Source organism: Gouania willdenowi, chromosome 3 (genome assembly GCF_900634775.1).
Source record: "Gouania willdenowi chromosome 3, fGouWil2.1, whole genome shotgun sequence".
Lineage (NCBI taxonomy): Eukaryota > Metazoa > Chordata > Actinopteri > Blenniiformes > Gobiesocidae > Gouania > Gouania willdenowi.
Genome location: NC_041046.1, coordinates 9,420,742 through 9,435,731, shown reverse-complemented (window position 1 = coordinate 9,435,731; position 14,990 = coordinate 9,420,742). Strand labels below are relative to the sequence as shown.

Below are 14,990 nucleotides of genomic sequence, written 5' to 3'. Positions count from 1 at the left end.
ATCTCCGTAAGTCGATCATTTAAACCGTAAAAGCGGAGCAAAAAGGAAAAGAAATGATAAGCCCCCTCTCTCTTTCTCTCTACCCTGTCACCGGCTTAACACACACACACACACACACACACAGACGCACACATACACACACACACACACACACACACACACACACTGTTCCCTGGTGATCGCGTCAGTGGAGCGATGTAGTGATGGAGTGACCAAAAAGCACCGCTATGTGCAAGCAACACATCAGGGGCGATGGACGCTACTGCAGCGATCCGGTCGCGTTCGGTGTGAACGCACCTTAAGAGCTGAACCGAGTACAGCCGATCCCACCTGTGGAAACACGTCATTATAGTGCGTTTCTACTGGCGGTAGCGGCTCAACCTTTGTTCCAGCCTGGTAGCCTCTTTTCCTTGGATTTACATTCAAACCTTGTGATATTTGAGATTATATCAGCTGTTAAAGGTTCAAGGAAAAGTGTTATAAATGTGCTTTTAGTAGTCCATTTTTGGAAATTTGTTGTTTTTTCACCACAGCAGACGTTACTAACCTTCACCGCCGTTGGATTATTATTCACCTGGTGGAAGTGCATCTGATTGTCAACACATCATGATGGCCTTTCCCAAACTCCTTTAGGAAGTCTCCCAACAACTTTCCTTTACCACAGGGTTAAAGAAAAGTAGATAGGAAAGGAGATAGGAGGGACTATTCGGACACAGCCAGAACATCAGCCAGGCTTACCTCCCCCCTCACAGCATCGTTAGTATGCATGGGATGAGACTGAGTCTCACCTGGTGGACCTTAGATAAGTCATCTAGGCTAACAAGAAGCTAATTATTATAGTTTAATCTTAATGAGGCTCCACAGGGACAGAGAGCTGTATACAGCCCTGATACTTGTTTTATCTGCTCTGATCCCACCCAGGTTTTACACCACACAGCGACTGGTCCCAGTATCAATATTGGCTTAATGTTGTGTACAATACTTAAAAGTGTCATGTGTAATGAGACCAGGTGGAGTTTGAGTCAGTGTAGTTAGACTCAGTGCAACTCTGCCAAATGAGTTTGCACATGAGAGAGCTGCTGCCAACCCTCCATGAAGGTGCAAAACATGGCGCTGGAATGGCCATAAAAACTGCTCAAGGTGTGAAGAAAGGGCACCTATTTTGGAACACCTCTTAAATTTATATTTATCTTGAACACCACTTTATCTCCTCTGCCACTAGGGAAGCACAGAGGCGTTAATTCTCTTCCACAGTGGCTCTGCGTCACACTCACTACAGACTGGGATATGAAAGGGATGGTAAATTTAGGACATAAAAAATGTTCTGGTGTGGTTCAAAGGATGCCCTTCGGCAAGTTGTTGAAATGCAGGATTGTGACCTCATGATCCAAAGGTTGGTAAACAACACAGGAGCTAATTTTCCTCACTTCACCACACTGACACTGAGGTGAGCCACGCAGAACCACTTTCTACCGGTGGGATTAATGGGCAGGCTGTGGTCATACTGGGTCACACTCATGGATAAAGCTTTGTGAATGGTTTTTTTTTATGCTGGATTTTGGCGACAGGAGAAAGCCAACATTGAAATAAATCTTTCAAATGGTTTGAACATTGATATTCAGTGATATAATCATTATGATCTACATTCTGAAGACCTATAATTGGGAGAAGTTTTGCTTCTGCTCAAAGGAGTTAATAAATACAGTTCTGTTTTTGAGCATCTGAGAAAGTGAAAGGTAATTAAGGCCAAATACTGTATCAACAAGGCTCATTCCTGCAAGATCAAGGTAAATGTGTTTCCAACACATTAAATTTGCATTTAAAGTAATTAAAGTCTAGTTTTTCTTGTAGAAAATAATGAAAATCTTTGTCCGTTTGATGCATGTATACAAGACAATCAACAAGTACAACTAAGATACATTATCCTTTTATAAATATAAATATATTACTTTTTTTTTGCTTTTACAGGGAAAAAAAGTAATTAAGTTATAAATTATTACAACTTCAAAAATATCACTGCTTAGTAGACACTTTGGATATTAGCTTGGATACAGTTACATTAAGATTTAGTCATTAGTCATTTTGGCGAAAGTATTACTGTATGTAGTTAGTCATTTTGGCTAAAATAATATGTAGTTTTAGTGATCAGGATTATTTCAGTTATAGATTTTAGTTGATTAAATCTGTTACAGATATAGTCGACTAAAATATAAAGCATATAAATACTGTATATACAGTATATACAAATTGTATTATTATTATAAAATGTAGTGAATGAAAATTATGATGAAAACTTTAAGTGGACAAAACTAACCCAGACCACACCATTGGCGCCATTTCTGTACCGTGTGATTCTTTTTGATTGAAAGCGAATGAGAATTTCATCCTTAATGATTGTGTTGTGAAAGTTCAGATACGTTTTTCAAACAGCTGCAGACTTTTAAGTGCTCTAATTTATTTATCCCTTAATGTGTTTACTGCATTACATTTCTCTGTATAATTGGTTCTGCTTAGGCCTATCTTTTAGTTAGAAACACATAAAGACTGCGTTATAGAAACCTTAGTGGTGGTAAGAGATGCCCTAAGGAAAGCAGTATTTAAAAAACAGTCCTATTTGAAAGAAATTAGCAGAGGTGGCAAAAGTACTAGTCTTCTGTACTCAAGTAAAAGTATAGATAGTTGAATACGAAATAATTCGAAGTAGCTCCCTTACTTGAGTAAAAGTAAAAAAAAGTGCATTCTACTAAATGCAGTTAAAGCTGCTATCCTTAGTTTCTGACAGAATGTCTCGATGTTATGCCCCCAACAGCTCTACTTCCTCCCCTGTCTCTGCCAATCGGCCAGAAACTACGCCTCTACGTTTGTGCACGCGCATTGCAAAACATAACAAAGTTGTATAACTACAAAAACTACACATTTTTTGTTAGAGTGCCATAACTTTTGATTAAAACATGTTTATTACCTGTCCATGAGCAATGTCGCCAAATCCGGGTCCGTTTGGAATCCTTTTAAAAGGACCAAGTCCCTCCCCCCTTGAAAAGCAGCTCCGAGATGAATCTTGTTGCGGTCACAAAGACGTTTATCCACAAGCTTTGTACCCGGACTTTTAATAGATGCTTTATGCGTTGGCAATCGTGCAATGGTTAACTTTGGAGTTTTGGAGTGCTCCTCCATGCTCAGAGTAATACTTTGAGACGCGCTCCCTCGTTTTCGTGCGCAGTTTAAGCAGCATGAGCATTCACTTTGAATGACAGTAAGTCGAAGCCTATTGGCTGGGCGTACTCGGCGATCGTTTCCATTTGTACAGGACTCTATAGGAGACCAAGACCAAAAACAAGTTAGCACCGTGCACGCGCTTCACTATATATCGCGGCAGCCAATGAGGAGGCTCCTTCGTGGGCTCTGCTCACCCCTCCTTTCTCTAAATCCTGTGATTGGAGCTGGAGGGGGTGACCGCCAAGATTTTGTCTTTCGGGGTTTTATTAACTAAAATAACTAATTATAAGGTACCGACAGCACACATCAGAAATGATTACTTTTAAGATAAACTATATGATGCTAATAAGATTTTTTTTAATTAAAGAAAATAAATCGAGTACCCCAGCATTAATGTATATGAATGACCACCACCAGTAGACCATAGTAAAAGACTAGTTCGGTATTTTTTCGCATTTCAAAAGAATCATACATGAACATAGATTTCTCAGAAAAAGGGTTTTTAAACCAGCAAATGTCATATCTTTTATTTTTCAAAGAACTTGTAGAAAACTGGTACATGAAAATAAATGAAATATGTTGCCTTTTATGAACACCTGCAGCATTTAGCACCCATTATGATACAATTTATACATAAAATGTTTCAAGAAAAAAAAAAAATGTAATGCTAAATTAAACCCTAATGCTTTTAAAAACCTGAAAATGTTAACCATAAAACAAAGGGACCTGTCTAACAGAAAAAAGCTCAAACTACAACAATTTTGCATCCTTTTAGGTTGTGACGTCATCTTTGAAGGTCTTAAATGTAACAAGCTCATTTTTAAAATGTAAGGAGTAGAAAGTACAGATATTTGTTTAAAAAAGTAAGGAGTAAAAGTAAGAAATCGCCAAAAAAGTATTTGTACTTGGTTGCTTGTCACCTCTGGAAATGTGCAAACATTATATTAAAAACTAATTTAAACATGTTGTTGAATGGCTTAAACTCCAAGTTACAGATTAGAGGAGTGGGTTGCATTTAGTTAGCACACTGATTATGTAGGATTAAAACATTGATGTTTATGAAATGTTATGTTCAAAAAGAGGAGCAGGGTTTTGGAAAGCACAAAACCTTAGAGAAGCGTTAGCTGGAATGTCCAGCATTCATTAAAGTTAATGAAGACAAAGTAAAGCTCTCAGAATTGTTTGATGAGGTAAACAAACTAAAAGAGGTTGTTGTGCCTTGCCAAACCTCAGATTTCTCTAAAAACAAACAAAAAAAACACTTCAGTTTGACTTCGAACAAAATGTGCAACGTGTGCTCTCTAGACCTGAGAGATCATTAGTAAGACTGCTTTCTTTTTTCTTTTTTGTCTGACACTTTCAACACTATAAAAAAAACACTCACAACTAAAGCTTCGCAGATGTTAGGAGGAGCTGGAAAATGGAGTTTGGAGAAGAGCTTGTTTTGTGTTAGTATTACATTAATCACATTGTGTTGGAACCTAAAGACACAGATCAATAAAATATTCAATAAAAAATACTGTAATTCTGATCAGTAGGTCGGATAGGTAGCAGCACAGATGAATGGTTCAGTGAAAATATTTGTTTAGGTAGTTTTCCACATTATCTGCTTCTAGGGTAGTAATGTGACTGCTACATTTTGTGTCAGTGGGTCAGTGGTGGAGCGCTTCGTCCCATAACTGAAGGGCTGGGGGTGTGAATCCACGCTCTGTCTAAATCATTGTCGTTGTTCTTGGACAAGGCACTTTACCCACATTGCCTCGTGTGAATGGGTATGACGTGTGCATGAATGTTGGTGGTAGTCAGAGGCACCGTAGGTGTGAAATGGCAGCCACGCTTCTGTCAGTATGCCCCAGGGCAGCTGTGGCTACATTGTAGCTTACCACCACTGGTTTGACTGATGTGAGTGACTGGCGTGAATGAATAATGGTTTCTGTTCGCGCTTTGAGTCTCCTTGAAAAAAGCATTACATAAATCTGAGCCATTATAATTAGGTAGTGGCTATCCGTACGGTTGCCGTATCAATATACCAACATTCTATCCATACGCAGCGCCTCTATTTGGCCAGTTTAGGTCATGTGACTAAACCTTACCATAAACCTAAACCTCACCCTAACCCTAAAAATTGTTGCGATATTGGGTTATAACCTAACACTAACCCTAACCTTAAACCTAAACCTAATCTAACCATAAAACGCTACGTACGTGTACTTTGGTAACCATACCAATAGCACCGAGGATTGTCCGTATGGCAACCGTACAAATAGGCACTTCCTTCTTTATTATTATTATTATTATTATTATTATTAGTATTTTTGGTCAGATCAGGATACTGATAACCAAGCTCAATGAGTGCACTGTAGATTAACTCTAATTTTAATGTATGGGTCAACTAATTGTATTTCCGTTACATTAAAACAAAGTATAGTAGTAGAAAGAGGGTCATCGATAACAGCAGCAGCTCTTTAATTCTAAAATGTATCTGAATTTTCCTGGGTTGAAGTTTAGAATAATTAGAACAATAATTGTAATTATTAAACACCTAAAAAAAGAAAAACACATATTAAACCATTAGATATGGTCATTTTTAAAGGAATACTCAAAACAAACTACAAAGAAAGTGCAGCTAAAAAAAGCTGTTAACTTTACAACTATCAATGAGAGGCATTTTTAAAGCTGCATAAGGAATTAAGAAAAAAAAAAAAAATCACTTTAATCGCACGCTTGTGGATGTTGCGATGTTTGAAAAACTGTAATTTTGTGATACCTAGAGTAAGTGCTCCATTCATTTGACTCCATGGTTGAGGAAATTTGATTTATTGATTTATTATAACGGGACAATGCGTATTAATAAACATTTACACAGAGTATGCATGTAAATACTGCAGTGTTAGCAAGAATGCTAAGTTTCATCCATAGTCACCAACAGCAAAAAACTAAAAAGATTAACAGTACAAAACCTACGGAGCCCTGGAGGTGACATGGATGAGAGAAAAAAAGGGGGGGTAATTATCTTGGGATCCCGACTTACTAAGTCGGGGGCACGAGATATTAACTTGGGGTCCGAGTTAATAAGTCGGGGCTCGAGATAGTTAAGCCTGGTGGTGCACAAGATCGTAACTCGGGGCTGAAGATAATTAAGTCAGGGCCCGAGATAGACTGGTAACGCCATCAGAGGTTTAAAACTAGAATGCCTGTTTACATCGCGTTTTACGGTAAAGCCGTCAGAAGCCGACGGGAGCTTCATGGTGCGTTCACGTACACCTCAAATCACACCAACAGTACTGTACAGGCGTATTGTATACATTATTAACAATTGACACCGCTCCTGTAGTTTATGTTGCACTACTGTTTATTCTCATCAGGGACAGCACGTGTGAGTGAGTTCTGTAGCTTGTTAGTTTGGTAGGAGCCTGGACAGACTTCACAGATGAATGCACTCTTTGCATTGTACCTTATGTTGCTGTTTTAGATGCTGGAAATTAATACTTTCGTAAGAACATGATTTCAGTAATATCTGCAGAGCTAATTTGTACTGTTGCATGTTTCCGCTGGCAAACAGTTAGGGGAGAAAGAAAGAAAGTAGCGACTCTTAAAGCTACTATTTTACCACTAAGATCCCTGGAAATGAAGCTGTATTGATAGAAATAGATTTTTGTGCTCTGCCTCAAGCCTTGTGTTATTGAATTTACTTTGTTAATGATGTTACAGTGTCAGAATATTGTTTGGGTTTCCCAACATAACCTTTGAATACGGGTCATTTCCTGTACTCCTGCGACACGGTCATGTCTTCTAGAAATGGCTTGTTAACCTGTATATTGTGCTAAATCAATGTCTGTAAGTGTTTTGAGTTGATAGACAGTGTTAATGATGTGCTTCAGTCGTTTTAACACAATAAGATAGATTTTTTTTTCCCCTGTTTTGCACATATTTAGATAGCTCACTTTCTATCCACTAAGCTAATGCTAACCCATTTGATTTGAACCTCGTGTACAAAATAAATAAGAAATGTTGTGTGTAATATTTGTTTAACGGTATTTAAAGGTTATTGTGTTATTATATATTGTTTGTTCTGGAGTTCTTACAACTGTTTAACTGCTTTGATATTTAGTCTGTACAACTACTGAGGCTGACAGCTGCTGTTTGAGACTAAATAGTAAAAAAAAAAAGAATATGGCACTTTTTCCATCACTGAAGTTGAATAAATATTCTTATTTTGCACAGATAATGTTTATTTGTGGGACACTTCCAGTGGGGCATCACAAGAGTGTGTTTAATGTGTTATATCCATGGAGATAGTTATGACGTGACAGGGGCTCTATGTATATATTGATATTGTTAGTACCGTGAATCTGAAATTTAGTGTTGGACAATATCGACAAAAAGCTAATGTCTATCATCTCAAGTTATTAAAAATGATTTTGCATCAGAAGATTTCAATATACTGTATATTGCTATATTTATTAATTTTACAAGTTTATTTGATGTTGACATCACAATTACATTGGTTACTACCCTGATGTATTGATTTAAGTGTGTTAGCATGTGTGCTAATTTACAACACCTGTCCACAGGAGGCTTTTACCACCAGCATACAGTATATAGCGTAGCATAGCTCAGCCCTATTTCATAGCATTTCCTTTAGACACTCCACTTCTGCAGGGACTTTTAATATTTCAGGTTTTAAAAATCAATACATTAAAAGTGATAATGATATGATAACATTCAACACAGTGCCACTCTTTTCCAAATAAGTCTCATCAGCGCAATGATTAAAGCACAGTAGCTGACAGGTGTGAAAATGGATTTTAGAATAATGCTATACCTAATGGAATGGATTGTTTAATCAATTAATTTCAAGTATCTCTGGATTTGTGGCAAGGAGTGACTTTGGTGCTGTTTCTGCTGCTCTGAACACATCTAAAGTCTTTAGGCAGAAAAACATGGTAGCATGGAGAACTGATGCAGCTACTCCTGGTAAAACTGCATTCAGCAGGTTTTTTCATAACCAGTCAATTTTAGCTTATTTTAATAGAAAGGATAAAAGCACAATCATTTGCATGCTGTGAGACTTTGATCCACAAGTTATTGCCAACACTTCAAATAATGAGAGATTGCAGATTTGTTTGCAGCTAATTTCCATCCAGAATAAAAGAGCACTTCAAACACGAAACTCATTGAGTTTTTTTAGAATTCAAAGCAGTGGCAGTAAAGCGTCTTATTCTTGTACTGCAATGGTGTCAGGATGAAGAATCCTTGCTGGCATATGTGTTAATCCTGGCATATTAGTTACACACAAGGGCAGTTAATCCCCAGACGCTGTGGAGACGTGCTGATGACTGAATCACTGATCTGTCTTCATGTTGTTTCCAATCAAGATTTGCAATTGGTTTCCCTTTTTCAGGTTGGAGGACACACCATGTTACCGGTACGCTGGATGCCCCCAGAGAGCATTATGTACAGAAAGTTCTCCACGGAAAGCGACGTCTGGAGCTTTGGAGTCATCTTGTGGGAGATCTTCACGTACGGGAAGCAGCCCTGGTTTCAGCTTGGGAACAATGAGGTATACAAAGAGCACTGAAGCATGCTCATCAAAATGTATGCATCAGATCAAACTGATTTTAGTCCACATGCCAAATACAGAGCATTTTGATCTAAAGAGGGCCACAGATTTTATGCTGGAAAACAAATTATTTCAATAATATTGTGCCCTTCTTTGCACATGTAGTATACATAAAATACAAAATATGTAGGAAATCAACCATAACAACATGTTTTTGTGTAATTTGAGGAAAAGTGAAAGATTTTGTAAATTGGGGTTATTTTCCCCAACAGTTCAACATTAATCCTGAGATATATCCATTATCCAAACAAAATGTGACAGAGATCAGTCCCTGCATTAGCTTCACTTATTTATTTATTTATTTTTTGTCATGTGATCAGTTTTTATTTGATTTGGTGAAATTTGGAAAGAAAAAAAAAAAGCTTTGAGAAAAATCTCAGATTTTTGGAAAAATTGAGAGTTCTTTTAACAATTTGAGACTAAAAATGAGCACTGCAAATATTGCAGTGTGAGCACTGCAAATATTGAGGAGTTTCACTGAATTTGTGTATTTGGGCGGTGAATTATTTGCTGATTTTAACGATTCATGTTTTCTCTGTAATTTTCACAATCTCCTGCACATTGGATACTCTATAGCAGTGTTTCTCAAGTAGAGGTACGTGATGGCAGAACAGGGGGTACTTGAGAGAGAGAGAGGAAAATTAACAAATTAAAGCATTAAACATATGGATTTTTATAATGTTTATTTTTTAATTAAAAATGATAATCATACTGAATATTACCAACAAAAATACACAAAATAAGGAAAACATTTACTAATAATAAAAAAGAACAGGAAAACAACAAAATAGACAAAATCACACCAAAAACTAGAGGTGTCCCGATCCGATATTGATATCGGATATCGGTCCGATATCAGCAAAAAAAAAAAAAAAAAAGAATATCGGATTTGATCTAAAATCACAGATATAAGCTCACGGATAAAATGTTTCGCTCCAACACAAACTCCAACAAATTACTGACTATTGTTCTCTGTTTGAGTAACATCACATGATCAAGCCTTTTCTAACATTCCACACTACAAAATAAGTAATAAAAGTATGTAGGATTTGTGCTGATATCGTATCGGATCAATATTAGTATCGCTGATACGCAAGGCTGCAATATTGGTATCGTATTGGAAATGAAAAGTCGTATGGGGACATCCCTACCAAAAACACACAGGAGAGATAAATACTCGCTATTGCCAGCAACACACAAAACCACAAAGACTTACACTAAATGACAGAAAAATACACAAGATCACTACAAAATACACAAAAATTACAGAAACATACAGACATACTGTAGATATAGAGATAAAATAATTTAACTAATATAAACAAAAACACCCAAAATAAGAGAAAAAAAAAACTGAATAGTAAAAAGAACCGACAAACAACAACAAAATGACACAAATAGCAGACAAAATATGATAATAATGATCTTGATTAGAACATGAACTGAAAATAAGAGTCAGTTTTGGTCCCATATCAAGAGGAAGTGACAGGAAAGGACAAAAACTATAGACATAAATCAATTCAGGAGGCACTAAATATAGTTTATTTCCACTTATTTACAGACGATTCTTTAAAATATGTGTTATCCTTCATTCATGAATCTAGTTATTGTTTCATAGAATTCTGAGCAAAATGTAGTAGTCGGACATAAGGGGGGACTTGCATTCTAAAGTTAGATAAAGGGGGTACTTGAGCCAAAGAAGTTTGAGAACCACTGCTCTAAAGGGCCAGATTTGGCCCCTGGGCCTTGAGTTTGTCACATGTGCATTATATACAGAACATCATCAAGTGCTCTGCTGGATTAACACTCACAAAGGAGACTGTAGCTTCAGGTTATCCAGTGTTAAATATGCGAGGATACTTTTGCATTAAATATTGCAGCGTTGTTGCAGAATACATCAACAAGGAATGGATGCTCGTGAAACAAGAAGCACAGGCTTTCAATAAGCACATTTAAATAAATGTGTAAATGTCACCATTTCAGATCCTAATCTACTGCCTTGTGTTTCATCACCCTCTCTGAGTCACAAAGCAGCCAAAGAGGTGATAAATGAATCCCTTGCTGCTGCTAGACAAGATGTAGCATTACTCAGCGGTTGTGGTCGGCTCTGCGTTATTATTTCCAGCGCTGTTTTAAATCAATAAAACTCATTTAGGATTACTTTTGTAAAGAGAGCCCATTAAGAACTTTGGATTGACTCAAAATAATAGCCTCCCTTACAGCGTGATTCACATAAAAGCATTTCAATGAGAATGTCGATACAGTTTTAAGACATGACACGTGTCAGAATGTCCATCTGTTGAGTCCGAGGCCTGAATTAAAACATTAAATCAATTAAAATACACACAAAGCAGAGGGACTAACAGCATAGTGCTGCATTGTTGTAAGAAGATCCTTTTGGTAGTCATGACAACCAAGGATACCCATGTTTCTCTAATGGTTATTTAATCTGTTAAATGAAGAAAACTTGTATGTATCTTAAAGATAGAATTATATAAACTCACGTGTTTGCAGTGTTTGATCAAGGTAAATGTTCAGTGGTAGAAAACTAGCTAAAGAAGACCTCAGGTCATAGTCATGAGTATTTATTGCACTCTATGAGGACAGAAGAGTTCTAGAGTTGCTTATTGGATGTGAGTGAGGGCAGAATCTGATGTAGAGGAGCACAGCGACCTTACCCTGGGATCATTTGGTGGCTGCTCTCACACACGATAGGATTGGGGCCCCGTTCACACGGAGACAAAACAAAAATGCTGTTCCCTAAAACGGATAACTTGTAAAACGTTGTATTAAACATAAACCAGGACTTTATGTGGCGCTGTAACGCTGCCACAGAAATTCACCGCAACAGGGAAGAAGACAGAGAGAGAAAGGCAGCATCTATTTTAAAGTATGTCTGGATTAGGAGTGGAGGTTTTTTTTCTATGTTTTGGTCACAATGAGAACCACAAGATGGCTTTTAAGGCTGTGCTGGAACCAGTGCTTAATTTGTAATTCATCAGGTTCAAACAACACCAGCCGCATGTTGTTCCGGCAGTAAGAGAGAGACAAAAACGTGCCTTTTACTGTCTTAATGAGCCAATAATATCACGTGAACACAAAGAACCAATTCACCGAAATGTTTAATAAAACAATAATGAATCCGCCTTAAAGAAACACGAACAATCACCCGTTACCGAGCATATCCGTTTCTCACTTTGAGTGACAGCTGTCAAATCTGCCATGTTTCAGCACCAATGACAGCGTAAAATCACCGCTAAATAGCCATTCAATACCCCCATAATGCTATAACTCCTCTAATGAATCAGCAGCACAGCAGAAAATGAAAATATAACATGTTTACCTGTTATTTGTCCAAAAGAGAAGGAGAACTTTGTATTCTCACAACTTTTCTACATATTTCAGTCGAGGCCTGCCTTGTTTTTCATAAGGCAAGAGTAGCAGCTCATTGAACTGAGTCTCTCAATGTCCATAGCAGAACTTTCCCCATCGTCTCCTTCTCTTCTCTCTGTCCCTGAGTTCTCCTCATGTTCCCTGGATAGTTCTCTTCCTGTGTCCTGATTATTGGAGACAGGTTCTCCTGCATTAGCATCTTTGCTAGAGGTTCTGCTACTAGCTACGCTAACTACTGCTGTGCAGCTCTCCACCGCAATTTCCACGGAAACAGCCGTGGACTTCTATCCCTAAGGCTGAGCTTCACTTATTGGCTTAAAATAACTTTAAATCCAACTGCCTTTTTTTTTTAGCCGTTTTCTAGCGTCTTCATCAGCTGTCCACATATAATACTTCAAAATGTAATCAAAACACCTAAAAGAAAATTAGATGCTGGAAAAAAAGTGAAATGCTGGATCTTATCAAATAAGTGCCAGTCAAAATCTGGGAGGTGCTGAATCATGCTCTGGAAGGATCCGGCCCAAATTAGGCTTTGGCTGGAATGTATGAGAGGATCTAGTTGTTAAGTAATGTTAAGTAAAAGATGAGTGGAGGGCAGTAATACGCCTTGTGGGGTCCACTCTGCCGTAAATACAGAAGAAAAATACACCCGAGGATACACATGAAACTCGTGTGAGGAAAAAACAGGTCATACAAAAGAAAAGAGGAAGGAGATGGAAACAAATATATGACAGAAAATTTGCTTGTGGACCGACTACGAGGTAGAGCTTCTGTTTTGTTAACATTGCTACTGTTGTTGTGGGGGCTCGCACATGTGCCATTGATGACTATGGTGTCAATGTTTGTAGAGTCGACATATACGCCGTTCGCACGGCGACCCAGCGGGTGGCGTTCACAGACTTTCCTACTCTGGGACCTGTTTTCCTGTTCTGCTTCCAAGTTGCAAGGCGTAAATGATAAAAAACTTGACTGTTTGTATTAAAACCTGAATAACACCCGGCTGGCGGGTCAGGGTCCGGTAACATTTTATAATAACTATCCGTTATAAGTAACATACCTGTATGGCACAGTTATAAATCCTTAAGAAGCAACAAGCAATTTATAACTCATTACCCAGGCTCCTCTTTACCTCATTAGCATAACATACTAGTGAGTAGTGTGGAATCTAGGGTTGTTCAAGTTATACAAAGTACACAAAAATTACTTGGCATCTGGCGTTATGATTCGTATCCCGATACACAGGTCACAATATGATATGATATCGTGTCCCAATGTTAAAGTATAAGGTGATTATTGCGATTGATTTTTTTAATATATGACTTAAGAAACAACTAGTCTGTACATGTGTACACCTTCATGAGAACATTATGTATGAAATAGATTTTATTGGCATATCTTGCACTCCAAACATTGGCTTTACCATGCCATGTGTCAACAACTTCAAATAAATAAAAAAATAACATACAATCTGCCTGTTGCTTTAGTGCAACTCAACTGAGATATACTGTATGCCTAGAACAAGAAATAAATGCAGAAAGTTAGTACTTTCTTTTTAGACTTTATTGAAAAAACACAAGCTGGTCAACATGCACAGGTTTCAGCACTTCTTTGTGTAGTTACAGTGTCTCCTGCAATAAAAGATTTTCCTTGTTAAATATATATAAATATATACATTTTTGGTCATACTTTAGGGAACACTTATTAACCATTAATTAGTTGCTTATTAGCATTAGTAACATATTAGTCATCACTAAGTACGTATTAATACCTTATTATGCACTTAATGGCAGCCCCACAGTCCAAACAGGGTTTGGGTTTGGGCTAGGATTAGTGTTAGAGTTAACATTAAGCCTAATCCTAACCCAGCATGTTGAGATCATAATTCATATACAACAACGTCCTCACTTACTACTAAAAAGTCATTATTCTGAGGTTATTGAGGGAAAATTCTTAGTTAATGGCTTACTGGTTGTATAATAAGAATAATGCATTTAATGCAGAATAAGGCATTAATTAGTACTTAATGACTAATTAAGAGTCTGTATGTTGCTAATTAGCATGCTAATAAGCAGCTAATCAATGGTCAATAGGTGTTCCCTAAACTAAAGTGTTACCATTATTTTTTTTATGTGGATGTGACAAAATATCGCGATATAGCTATATCGTCGAATTGATTTTTTTCAACACCCCTATTGTGAAGTATTACTACACTCATGCATGAAGACTTTAGTCTCTACCACTGCTACTTTATGTAAGAAGACACAAAATAGGTTTGAATTCATGAACAGTGCAGATGTTCTCAGATTCATCTACTGTATATTAAAGAAAAAAGCAGTGATGCTGCTGGTATTTTCTTTGCACAGATCTGATATTTAGGCTGAGGCTTTGGAGTCACAATAACTTTATACTTCTGGAGGACAAAACTATAGGACACAACTGTTTGTGTGGAGGTAAAGATTGGAGCTGCCCTTTTGCCCTTTAGCAATAACTCATTTTAAAGAGGTTGGGAAGAGTCTTTTTTTTTCCGAGGCGGCTTCGTTCATGTCCCTCATCCTTCTCTCTGCAGTGAGCTGCCAACCTGCCACAGCTCATTGCAGAGATAAGTGAGAAGGTTATTCCAGATGGCTTTGGTTCTGTTCCTGGACAGCCTGGGGGCAGTCACCCCTGAACTCTGTAACCATCACTTCCTTTTCTTTAAAACTTACATTAAATATGGTTCATACTATTTCATATTACGTCAAGTAGACTAACATCAATG

The 14,990-nt window shown here is 37.5% G+C and overlaps 1 protein-coding gene across 4 annotated transcripts in view; it reads left to right on the top strand.

The window, feature by feature from the left end:
- The window catches only part of ntrk3b (neurotrophic tyrosine kinase, receptor, type 3b), a 497,810-nt gene that overhangs the window by 477,913 nt on the left and 4,907 nt on the right, over positions 1–14,990 (top strand). For all 4 annotated transcript variants that reach the window (XM_028441230.1, XM_028441225.1, XM_028441234.1 and 1 more), the window contains one exon: positions 8,621–8,779. In XM_028441230.1, the coding sequence (XP_028297031.1) occupies positions 8,621–8,779 (159 nt within the window). The remainder of the gene's footprint in view (positions 1–8,620; positions 8,780–14,990) is intronic.